The sequence below is a fragment of the Suricata suricatta genome, chromosome 5 (assembly GCF_006229205.1).
Source record: "Suricata suricatta isolate VVHF042 chromosome 5, meerkat_22Aug2017_6uvM2_HiC, whole genome shotgun sequence".
Taxonomy (NCBI): Eukaryota; Metazoa; Chordata; class Mammalia; order Carnivora; family Herpestidae; genus Suricata; species Suricata suricatta.
This window is the reverse complement of record NC_043704.1, coordinates 1,241,278-1,253,497: the sequence shown is the minus strand read 5'-3', so window position 1 is coordinate 1,253,497 and position 12,220 is coordinate 1,241,278. Positions and strand designations below refer to the sequence as shown.

Here is a 12,220-nt window from a genome sequence, read left to right as displayed (position 1 = left end):
CCGTGCGTCCCTCCGGCTGCTGGCCTGGTCAAGCCAGGCCGGAGTGTCACCACCGGGCTGCTCTAAGGCTCAGGGCCCTCTGACCGCTGCAACAGCCACGCCAGGAAGGGCCGACCTCTGGCCGTTGTCATCTGAGGACAAGCAGCGCACAAGAGAATGGTCCGCATGAGGAGACGGGACAACTAAGAAAATACTCACACTTCAGAAAACACAAAGGAATACTGATAACAGGCCTTACTAATATACGTGGGTTGTTTTGTGAGCGTGGAAAGCAGACATCAGTTTGCACGTCTAGAAGACACTCAGCAAACACCGTGTCACGTGCACAGTGGGCTCTGCTCTGGGCCTCGCGGTGCATCTTGCGGGGGGGGGGGGGGGGGGTATCAAATACGTCTCTGGTAACTCAGAGCAGAGAAGTCTGAAATGGGAAGATTTGGGAGATGCAGAAAGTTAATCCAGGGTCTGTCTGGTGTCACTTCAGAAACAGAAAACAGAGAAGGAAATAGAAAAAATTGGGGGACTGGAGAAAACCAGGAGGATTGCGCTGGGGGGAATGCACTGAGGACCGAGCACTGAGGACCGAGCACTGACCGAGCACTGGGGACTGAGCACTGAGGACCGAGCACTGGGGACCGAGCACTGGGGACCGAGCACTGAGGACCGAGCACTGAGGACCGAGCACTAGGGACCGAGCACTGGGGACCGAGCACTGACCGAGCACTGACCGAGCACTGGGGACCGAGCACTGGGGACCGAGCACTGAGGACCGAGCACTGACCGAGCACTGGGGACCGAGCACTGGGGACCGAGCACTGGGGACCGAGCAGAGTTAAGTTTTAAACCCCCATTCCTAGCTTGTCCCTCCGGATCTTAGCACACCAGAGGGAAAGAGGAGCTGCCGGAAGCTTCTGAACTAACTGCAGTCGGCATCCAATTTACACAATACCTGACAGGGACAGTGGAAGCCAGAGCTGAAGTGAATTTATTTTTGGTAGAATTTCTTAGGTAACCAAATGTTAAGCATTAGGACAAACTGATAATTGGCAGATATTCAAGGATTCAGAGGACTGCTTTCCAATGTATATTTTTTGAGGGGAAAAAAGAATATTTTAGTAAAATGAAAGGCATCTAGGAAGGAGGAAAATATGGGATCCAGGAAATAATACTTTGTAAGTCCAAGAAATCAGTGAAAAAGGTACTTATCAACAAGCCTAAAATGTAACAATTACAGGTTAGAACAGAGAGCCATATTAGCGCTAAAAAGAACGTTTTTTCAGAAGAAAGTAAATGTATTTTAACAACCTGGAAAACCGAATGGTCTTTATGATAATGTGAAAGTAAATGTTTCTCTGTGAGCGATAACCAAAAAAAAGAAGAAAAGAAAAAAGAAAGAAAACAACCCAATAAGCCACTTAGGGAAGGAAGTGGTGGCTGATTTTGTGCGTTAACTTGAGTGGCCGCAGGCACGAGACTGGACGCGAGGCGTTTGCAGAATGCGCGTCACTGCTGAGCCAGTAGAGAGAGACTCAGGAACGCAAGCTGCCCTCCCGGGGTGGGGGGGGCGCCTTTTAACCCACGGAGGGTCTAGTTAGAGCAAAAAGCGGATGAACGGAGTTCACCCCTTTTCCCGCCTCGCTGACGGAGCCAGGCCGCCCGCCCCGCCTTCCCCTGCTGCGGGGCCGACTGACAGCCTCTCCTCCCGCCTTTGGACTCGGACGAAGGGCGCTGCCAGCGCCTGGCCTGACGCTGGGACAATTTTGGGGAGCCGGCCTGAGGCGGGACCGGGAACCCACCTGAGGCTTGAAACGGCTCCTTTCAGGAGTTCGGACCCACCGGCAGTTTCTCGAGTCTGTCACGCTGCTCGGCCCTGCGGTGCGTCACATGGCCGCTGTCACGGGCAGTTAAACCCAGACTCATGAACTGTACAGAACACTTCCTCTTACTGTGGGCCCAAACCGTAAAGTTCGCTACAGAGTTACAATTAAAACCAAAACACCGTGGCCACTTGACGGTTAGACTCTGTTCAGTAATTCGTAGAGCCGTGAAGAGCCCGGAACCTAACCTGGCTTGGTAGAGTATACAGGTCAGGAATAATGAGGCGGAGCCACAGTGTCACTGGCAGGGTCATACTTGGCCTTGAACGAGTGAAGGAAGACCAGTGAACAGGCGTTTGGTCTAGAATTGGGAGGGAAACGAAAGCCACGCTAAGTAAGAAGCTAAGTGCAGGGAGAAGGAAGAAAATCAAGGGGACAGAGGGGGGGCGTCTGGGGGCTCCGTCGGTTAAGCGTCCGACTTCGGCTCAGGTCATGATCTCACGGTTCCTGAGTTTGAGCCCCGCGTCGGGCTCTGTGCTGACAGGTTTGGATTCTGTGTCTTCGTCTCTCTCTTCCCCTCCCCTGCTTGCGCTGTCTCTCTCAAAAATTAATTTAAAAAACATTTAAAAAATTTAAAAAAAAGAGTGACAGGGAGGGAGGGAACACGGAACAAGATTATGGTCCATTAATAAAACCAAAAGGTATTGATTTGAGGGGCGCCTGGTGGCTCAGTCAGCTAAGCGTCCAACTTCGGCTCAGGTCACGATCTCAGCGTTCGTGGGTTCGAGCCCCGCGTCGGGCTCTGTGCTGACAGCTAAGAGCCTGGAGCTGCTTCAGATTCTGTGTCTCCCTCTCCTTCTGCCCCTCCCCCACTCATGCCCTGTTTCTCTCTGTCTCAATAATAAATAAAAACATAAGAAAAATTTTAAAAATACAAAAATGTGTTGATTTGAAAGAACAACAAAAGGTCCCTGCTGCCGTCAGATAATAACATAATGGCCAAGAAGACAAAGTTAACGGGAGGGTATCCAGAGATTCAGGGACAAACATCAAAATTTGAAATTCAACAACAATAATAACAACAGGACAAGCAAGATGTAAATTGCCAAAATTAACCCCCAAAGATATAGAAAATCTGGCAACGGAAATTTCCAGCAAAGACATTGGAAATATTATCAACAAACTACCTTCCAGCAACGTCACCGTTAATCCGTCTGTCAAATAATGTACCGCATCCCCTCCGTGTGAGCCTTGCGGGTCACAGGAAAGAACGGCTGACCTAATCCTAATTCCAAAACTGGACAAAAAGGCACAAATAAAAAGAAAACCACAGACACCGTCACCTGTGGCTAGAGATGCAAGACTTCTAAATGAAATACAGAAAGGTCACATTTTGTGATCTGCCCAGAAGTCTTCGGGTCTAGTTTCACAGCTATTAGTGGAGCTCGGCCGTGAGCAGATCACGAGAGAGGGTCTGTGAGCCCCAGGACCGTGCAGAGGTCAGCGTGCAGAGGTCAGCGTGCAGAGCGTGTGCTAGAAGGGTCTGGATGGGAATGGCGATTCTCACCTGGGAAGGAAGAATTCCCTAGGGGGATGCAAATGTCCTTCTAGTCGTCAAGAGTTACTTGTGGGCGCTTCGTTGTGACGTTAGACACACCAGCCAGGGCCACCCACGGAATCTCCCCGTCAGGGTCTCCGGGGCGGGACCGAGCGTGCTTCCTACCCACTCCGACCTGCTTGAGAGCCACGGAAGTCGTCAGAGCGCGGTCCCCGGCGTGGCTTTCCTTTCCTTGGGGGCTGTGTCCGCGGCCCGAGTTTTCCACAGTGAGCAAGGGTTACTATGTTTTTGTAGGGTTTTTTTTCATGTTTGTTTATTTTGACAGAGAGCATGAGTGGGGTGGGTGAGAGAGAGCGAGAGAATGAATGAATCCCAAGCAGGCTCTGCGCTGCCAGTGCGGAGTTGGACGCGGGGCTTGACTGCACGAACCGTGAGCTCCTGATCGGAGCCGAAATCCAGAGGCAGATGCTTGGTCAACTGAACCGCCCAAGCGCCCCTAGTGTTACTTTTTAATGAGAACAATAGTTTTCTTTTTTTCAAAACTCCATTGAGTATAATGGACATAGATTGTATAATAAGCTGTAAATGTAAAAGATACAATTTGATAAGTTTTAATCTGTGTTTGCGTGTGTGCAGCCCTCCCCACAGGGAAGGTATGAACCCACCCACCACCCTCCGTGCTTCCTGGTGCCCTTGATCCCTGCCTGTGCCCCCCGGCCCGCCCCCAGGCAGCCATGGATGTGCTTTCTGCCAATATAGATTAGTTTGCGTCTTCAGGATTTAAAAAATTGCAAGGTGTATGCTTTTTTGTCTAGCTTATTTTATTCAGCATAAATATTCTGAGATTCATCCATATTGTTGAGTGTATCAGTAGGTCACTCACTTCATCGCTAAGCAGTGTCGGGCTGTGTGGATACCGTGTCGGTGGCGTTGGGGCTGCTCTCGTGTCTCCGGGCTCCAGGGGAGGCTGCCACGAACATGCGCCTCGTGTGGGCGTCCCCTTCCGGCCTCCTGGGAGTGGCCATCAGACAGAGCACCGTCCCGCTTTCCCAAGTGGCTGCGCCCACGGGTCAGGCCTTTTCTCATTCTTACTGAGTTGTTTAGTTTCTTACTGCTGAGGTTGAGAGTTACTGACATATTCCGGTGGGTTGTGAGTCCTTTATCAGTTCTGTGACTTGAAAATTTTTTTCTTTCCATTTTCTTAACAATGTCTTTCAGAGACCAAATAGTTTTCATTTTGAAAAGTAATACTTTTCAATTTTCTTTGTTGAGTCCTGCTTTTGATGTTCTGTATAAGAAATGTCAGTCCGCGTGTGCACCGGAGTTGGTGGCTGGGCGCTAGCATCTGGTATTGATCCCTTTGTCTTGAGGCCAGTGTCACACTGCTGTGATTCCTAGTTTTATTATGAGTTTTGGGATCAGGGAGAATGAGTTCTCCAACGTGGTGCTTCCTTCTCAAAGTCGTTTTGGCTACTTGGTCCTTTTGGGTTTCAAGTAGTTTTATAATCAGCTTATCAGCTTCTCTGCAGAACCCTGTTTGGGTTTTGACTGAGGCCGCCTTGAACACGCAGACCAGTGTGGGGAGAGCTGACCCTGGGGACCCTCCGGTGATGAGCCGCCGCCTCCCCGCTCCTGCGGGCCCCCGTTTCTCTCCGCAGCGCTTTGCACCGGGCAGTGCACACACCTTCCGCGTCTCTTGTCAGGTTTATCTTTGTTTTGTACTTTTGATGCTGCTGCAAATGTCGCATTTCTGTCTCAGTCTCCAGTTGTTCATTGCAAACACGAGAGGTATCAGTTCTAGGAGCTGTTTTGGAATTTCATTGCATTTTCTCTCTGGATGATCAGGTTGCTCATGTCCTGTTTGCTGCTGGTGGTGCAGAAGCCTTGTACCCTCCCTTCGCAGTTGCACCCAGTCGGGCCTCTGGCCTGATGCGGGCCCAGGGGTGAGCGCACCCCCCCCCGTCCTGTGTGCAGTCTCGGGGGGCACCCTGTGTCTCACGGGTGTGGGGTTCCAGAGACGCCCCTGTCGCCTCTGCCCCGAGCTGGCCCTGAGGGGCTTTTAATCAGGAGCGAACGCAGGATTTTGTCAGGCCCTTTTATCTGCTCTCGGTAGAACTGCTCATTTGTTTTTGGGGGGTTTTTATTTGTTTGTTTGTTTGTTTGTAGTTAATACGGAATACGGTGACATTGATTGAGTCACCAACCTTGTATTCCTGGCATGAACCTGGTGCAGTCATTAGGCATTATTCTTTTTCAGTATTGTTGGATTTGACGTGCTAAGATTTTGCTCACCGTTTCCAGCTCTGTGGTGTGCTGGCCTGCGGTGACGCAGGTGTGGGGTTGTCTTTGTCAGGCGTCAGCGTCAGATTTCGGCGTCAACCATTTCTTCCTCTCCAGTTTTCTAGAAGCATTGGTTTAGACTTGCTACCAGTTTTTTCTTAAACATTGGTAGAATTCAGTGAAGCCATCTGGGCCTGAGGATTTCCTCGGTGAGGAAGCATCTACAGATTCACTGTCTTTATCGGAAGAGAGATAGGCACATTCATGTTACCTATTTTTCTTGAATGAACTTTGGTAATTTATGTCCCTCAGGAACATTTGTCTGTTTCATTTAACTCATGGAATTTATTGGCCTGAAAATGTTCATGGCATTCCTTTATTATCCTTGTAACACCTGAGGGCCTCTGGTTCCTGACACTGCCCGTCTGTGTCTTCTCTTTCTTATCAGTGTGCCTAGAGATGTGTCAGGTGTATGGATTTTTCTCTAAAGAACTAACTTTCAATTTCATGGATTTTTTTCCTGTTTTCTGTTTTATTTCAACACTTTCTGCTCTGATCTTTATTATTTTTGTTTTCCTTATGTTTCAGTTGCCTTTTTTCCCCCCAGTTTTTAGAGTGCTAACTGAAGCCATTGTTTTGAGACCTTCCTTTATTGCTTTTGCAGCATTCTGTAAATTTTGATATATTGTGTTATAACTTTCACCCATTTCAAAATACATTGTCTCTTGGGCTATTTAGGAGTCTTCTAGGGGCACCTGGGTGGCTCAGTCGGTTAAGGCTCCGACTTCGGCTCAGGTCAGATCTCACGTTCCTGGGTTCGAGCCCCGCGTCAGGCTCTGTGCTGACAGCTGGCTCGGAGCCTGGAGCCTGCTTCAGATTCTGTGTCTCCTTCTCTCTGTGCTTCTCCCCCTCTCATGCTCTGTATCAAAAATAAATAAAATATTAAAAAAAAAAAAGAAGTCTTCTATTTAGTTTCAAAATATTAGGGGATTTTGCAGATTATTCTTTCCTTGAGTTCGAATTTTGTTGCATTTTCTGACTTGAATCCTTCAAATTTATGTTTGCTTTACAGACCAGAATGTGGTCTTTGTGAATATTCCATGAAAACTTGGAAAACATGTACATCTGCTACTTACTGGGTGGAGTGGTCTAGGAGGTGGTTGCTTGTGTCGTGCATGGCTTTTATATCCTTACTCATCTCCCTTGGCTATCAATTATTAGAAAAGGGTATTAAAAACTTCTTTGACTCTACTGTGCTCTTGTCTATTTTTCCTTCCATTTTTTTTTCCAGTTTTTACTTCATGTATTTTGTAGTTCTGTAATTAGGATTGTGTGTTCCTCTTAATAAATTGGCCTCCTTTATCATTATAAAATGATCTTCTTCATCTCTGTTACTATTCTTCATTCTGAAACCTGGTTTGTCTGGCATTAATAGATTCTGACTCCTCACCGCTGGTTTCTTTCAGTGAGTGGGAGCATAATGTATCTTTTCCCATGCTTTAATTTTGAACTATTTTACATTATTTTATATTGAAAGTATGTTTCTTGTCATCAGCATGTTTGGATCTGCTTTTTTCTCCCCACCCCATCTAACAATCTCTGCCTGTTCATTAGGGTGCTTAGAACATTTACGTTTATTGTGATATGACTATGATGAGGCTTAAATCTATTGTCTTGGTACTTTTTTTTAATTTACTCTATATTATCTTTGTTCTCCCTTTTCTTTTTTTTAATTATGTTTTATGATTCCATTTTAACTCCTTCTTGACTTTTTAAGCTATGAGTTTTTGTTTTGTTAATTTAGTGATTGTTTTAGGGTTTTTTAGTATACATACCTAATTTATTGTAATCTGCCCTCAAGTGATGTTATATCACTCTCCTCTCCAGGCCTTTGTGATATTGTTGTCATACACTTAACATTTGCACATGTTAAAAACCCTATACTATATTGTTAGTTTTGTTTCAGCAGTCAGTTGGCTTTTTTTAATTTAAGCTTTTTATTTTAATTCCAGTATCATTAACAGACAGTGTTTCATTAACGGCCAATTAGGTTTTAAAGAGATGCGATTTGCTACTTCCAGTGGCTTCATCCCTTGAGGTAGATCCCCATTTACATCTGGTGTCATTTCCTTCTGCCTGGAGGCTTCCTTTTACATTCTTTGTGGTGCACGTCGGCTGATGAGTTCTTTCGGGTTTGGCACCTCTGGAAAAGTCTTTATTTTGCATTCCTTTTTAAGATACCTATTTCTGGGAGAATACATTTTTGCTGGAATGGCAGGATTTTCTTTTTAGCACTTTGAAGATGTTCTCCTGCCGTGCTGTTGCATTATGTCCAGTAAGAAATCTGCTGTCTTGGGGTGCCCGGGGGGCTCAGCCAGTAAAGGGTGTGACTCTTGGTTCCAGCTCAGGTCATGATTTCTTGGTTCATGGGTTCGAGCCCCACATCAGGCTGCACACCGGCAGCATGGAGTCTGCTTGGGACTCTCTTTCCCCCTCTCTCTCCCCCTCCCCTTCTTGTGCCTGTTTTCTCACTCTCGCTCAAAATGAATAAACTTTTTTTAAAAAGTAATGTCTCATCATTCTTCCTCCATGTGTGAGGCCTTTGCCACTGGCCGTGCGCGACAAACTTTCCCTTTACACCAGCTTGCTTTGCTGTGGTTTTCCACACACTTCTTGTGCTTGGCTTAGATCTGCGCATTTATCAGTTTCATAAACTTGGTCACATTTTTGTTCATGTGTTCTGTACTGCCTTCTTTCTTATCCTTCAGGAATCCAGTTACGTGTGTGTCAGACTGATAGATTTGTCTGACGGCTCAGTGATTTGCTGGGCTTTCCTTTTTCTTTTCATCTCTTTTCTGTGTTTCATTTTGTCTTTTTTTTTTTTTTTTTTTTTTGAGGTTGGGAGTGAGGGACAGGGAGGGGGAAAGAGAATCCCAAGCGGAGTCTGACACAGGGCTCGAACTCAGAACTGTGAGATCATGACCTGAGCTGAAATCGAGAGTTGGACACTAAACTAACTGAGCCACCCAGGTGCCCAATTCTGTGTGTTTCATTTTGCATAGTTTCTGTTATTGTATCTTTAAGTTCGCTGACATTTCTTCCATTCTAGATCCTTCTATCCTGAGGTTGGTGCCATCTGTCGGGTCCCGCCCCGGCCAGCAGGGCGGAAAATCCTTGTGGCAAAGATTCAGCCATCTAGTGTAGGGTGTTCCTAAACATGCCTCTGTGTGCGCGTTGGGCCTGTTCCCTGACCCTTCCAGGCAGTTCTCGCCCAGTCTTGAGCAGTGTGTATGCCGCTGATGTTCAGGGGCCCCTCTGGGTGGCGTTCCGCAGCCCCCCTGCCTTGTTTCCTGTGCTCTGGTTCCGGGAGTCTGCAGGCTCCGGCTGGGCGCCTTCATCCCTCGCCGCTGCCTGGGCGCCTGGGTGGCCGCCTGGGGCACTGATGGGCTCACCCCGTGTCTCTTGCCTCTCAGAAACCACTATCCTTCCTTGCTTGATGCCCAGGCTCTTGAAGGCCGGTTTTTGATGTATTTTGTCTGGTTTATGAATTGAGGGAGGGAGGTAAGTCCAGCAGCTGCTACTCCATCCCGCCCAGAAAGGAAAGTCTGAACTTATTTTTAAATCACACAGAAAAACAGAAAGCCCTCCGCTGAACACTGGTCCCTTCCCATCACCCTCCGGGAGAGATGTGCTCTAGGCCTGACTGTGCACCTGCTCACCCAAGCCCGCGGGGGGTTCGGGGCTGCTTTGGCTTGGAAGCTGGACTGGCTTCATGTCTCCGTCTGGGTTCCCTCGACGGCAGAGACTGCGGGGGGAGTTTAAGGGTGTGAGCTCAGAGCAGCGGGTAGCCGGGAGGGAGCTGAGGAGGGGAAAGGCCTGACAGGGAAGGTGGCTTTAGCGGCAGTACCGTCCCCACGTGTCCGTGCCCACTGGGAGCTGCCCCCCCAGAGTCTCTTAGGTCCCTGCCTGTCCCTTGGAGGCCGGTGTGGTCAGCCGTGTGGGGCGGCCGCCCGGAGGCCTGGCCACGGCGCCCGCGGGCTGTGTGACGTCCCCAGGATGGCTGGCGGAGGGCTCGCGTGTGCAGACTCACGCCCTTGTGGGGGAGCGGGTGCGGCCCGGGTGTCTGGTCCGGAAGGACCGGCCTGTGCACCCCGTCCTTCGGGCTTGCTCCTCGTCCGCCCTGTCTCCAGCCTTCCCCACACACGGCACCGCCTCGGCGAGGTCAGCGCTTATGACGGCCCCCTCTCCCTGATCCGTCCTGTTTGGGGAACCGGAGCTGCGGACAGGCAGCGCGCGTCACCCCTGGTGGCCCCAGAGCCGCGCGTCCCTGGCGCCGTGACCAGGCCTTCCTTGTTGCTCTTTGCTTATCAACAGGATGGTTTTATCGCATTTTAACCCAAAGCGTGAGTGACACCTCCCCCAGATCCTTTACAGTGGGGTTTAACATCAGGGTGCCCCGGGGTCTGTTGGTTAGGCATCTGACTCTTGATTCCAGCTCAGGTCATGATCTTGTGTTCGTGAGTGCGAGCCCCGTGTCAGGCCCTGTGCTGACCGCTCGGAGCCTGGAGCTGCTTGGATTCTGTGTCTCCCTCTCTCTCTGCCCCTGCCCTGCTCGTGCTCCGTCTCTCTCAAAAAAAAAATAAATAAAACATGTTAAAAAGATTCTCCGGACAAAGGGGAGAAGAAACACGGTCATGTGTGCGGGGGGCTGCGGAACGGTGCGGGCGCCCTGCGGGCCGCCTGGGTCCCGAGCACGGCCTCGCTGTGAGCTCGTCGGGGTGCTGGACTCCGCGCCGTCCCGGCCGGCGGGCTGCTTGTTAGGAAGGCGGTGCTGCTGAATTGGTTTGGAACTGCTGTCGGTTTTCCTGCGTTCTAGGTGCTTCTTGGACTGTGCGGTGAGCTTGCTCCTCGGTCAGTTATTCCCGACGTCTATTTTACGGTTCACTCTAACATTTTGGGGGAGTAATTTAGAAAAAGTTTTTAGCCAACTTGAGCTGGTCTGTCTGATGTCTTCAGTGTTTTTGTGCAGCACCACATGCAGTTCCCAGCCATCATGCGCCCAGTGTCGGTCGGAAATCCGTTTGTTTCACCAAAACATGTGGTCAGAAATGGTCATGCACACACTCCTCAGGACAGCCACGAACTAGGAAAAACCACAAAGTGAGTGAGCCTGTGTGACACCCCCGGCGGGTCCTGTGTGGCAGGGAGGTTGGGCCCGGGCCCTGCAGACGGTGTGTGTGATCTGAGCGTGCGGCGCCAGGCACGAGGGGAGCTGCAGGTGTGTGAAGCCCACGCCTCCGTGTGCTGGGGTCCTGCAGTGGCCGCCCGCGCCCGGGGTGGGGGGAGGTGGCCGTGGAGGCCGGGGCTCTGCTGCTGGACGGGAGCCAGCACGCCGCCGTGGGCATGCTCACGTTGTGAAAACTCAGAGCTGCGTCCTGGGGAGGTGACGCACTCACGTAACAGGACTCGCCGCGCACGTCTCGGAGGGAGAGCCAGGCCGGCAGGGTAACGGGAAAGGCAGAAGCCTGAATGCCTCCTCACAGCGAGGTCTCTGGCCGGGGGCCCGCAGGCAGCACGGCTCTAGGGGACCAGCAGGGCAGGGGTGGGCGCCTGCCCCGGGCCGCTGGGGGTGGCAGGCACCGCGTGTGGGAGGAGCTGGCACGGGGCACGGAGAGCAGGAGCGGCACCTGCGGCTGGTCTTGCTGGTGAGGAGCCCCGAGGACAGGGCTGGGGCTCCCCGTCCGGAGTGTGGGCACAGCAGGTGCCCGGCCTCCGGCCCCAGGTGCCCTCCGGCCCACTCACGGGGGCGTGGGCTTCCCAAGGAACACCTTCTCGTCCCTTTAAATGAATATCCCAGACATGCGTGATGCGTCCGTAAGGGTTTTCACCCCCCTTGGAGACAGACGGCCGCTTCGCCCGTGACTGGGGTGCCTTCGTCTTGCGGCTTCAGGTCACGCCTTACACCCCGAGCCAGCCTGGGGGCCAGCCTGTGGTCTCGGCTGTCACGCTCCGTTCAAGGGCGGCTGCGGTCACCCGGAGCAGAAGCAGAGCACAGGCCCGACGGTGGGGCCCACGGAGCCGGGTGGGCGTGCCCGGTCCGCGCGTGTTCTGAAGATGCCCCCCGAGGCAGGGTGGCCGCTGTCTCCCCGAAGAACGGAGGCGGCGCTCAGGGCCCCAACGGGGGAGGTGTGCACCCAGCTCCAGTTCTCTGAGGGTCTCGTGAGCACCTGGCCAGCAGGTGAGACTCGGGTCGCCAGGACCATTTCCGTGTGGAAAGGAAGCGTGTCTGCGCTCACCGAGCCCGGCTTCTTGTCTCGGGTGGGGTGCGTGCGGGGGAGGGGGCCTGCCCGGGCCTGGCCCTGCCCGCGGGGCACAACCCCGCCTGACCCGAAGCGGCCCTGAGGCGGTTCTCACACTCGGCCCTGGGTCCTGAGTGAGCTCAGAGGTGCGTGAGGCCTCACGGTTGTAGGCTTCTGTGGGGCCAGTGCCCGCCTCCCGGGCACAGCCGAGCGCGGTCCCGGGCAGCACGGGGCGGCCCTGGGCGGCGTGAGCACACCGGGCCCCTGCA

General features: G+C 51.7%; 1 protein-coding gene across 1 annotated transcript in view; it reads left to right on the top strand.

Moving 5' to 3' along the window:
- ADARB1 (adenosine deaminase RNA specific B1) overlaps window positions 1-12,220 on the top strand; it is a gene marked incomplete at its 5' end in the record, with an annotated part of 29,474 nt that overhangs the window by 15,818 nt on the left and 1,436 nt on the right. Inside the window, 3 exons of the mRNA XM_029940600.1 lie at window positions 9,632-9,873; window positions 10,529-10,547; window positions 11,671-11,890. Of these exons, the coding sequence (XP_029796460.1) occupies window positions 9,632-9,873; window positions 10,529-10,547; window positions 11,671-11,890 (481 nt within the window). The remainder of the gene's footprint in view (window positions 1-9,631; window positions 9,874-10,528; window positions 10,548-11,670; window positions 11,891-12,220) is intronic.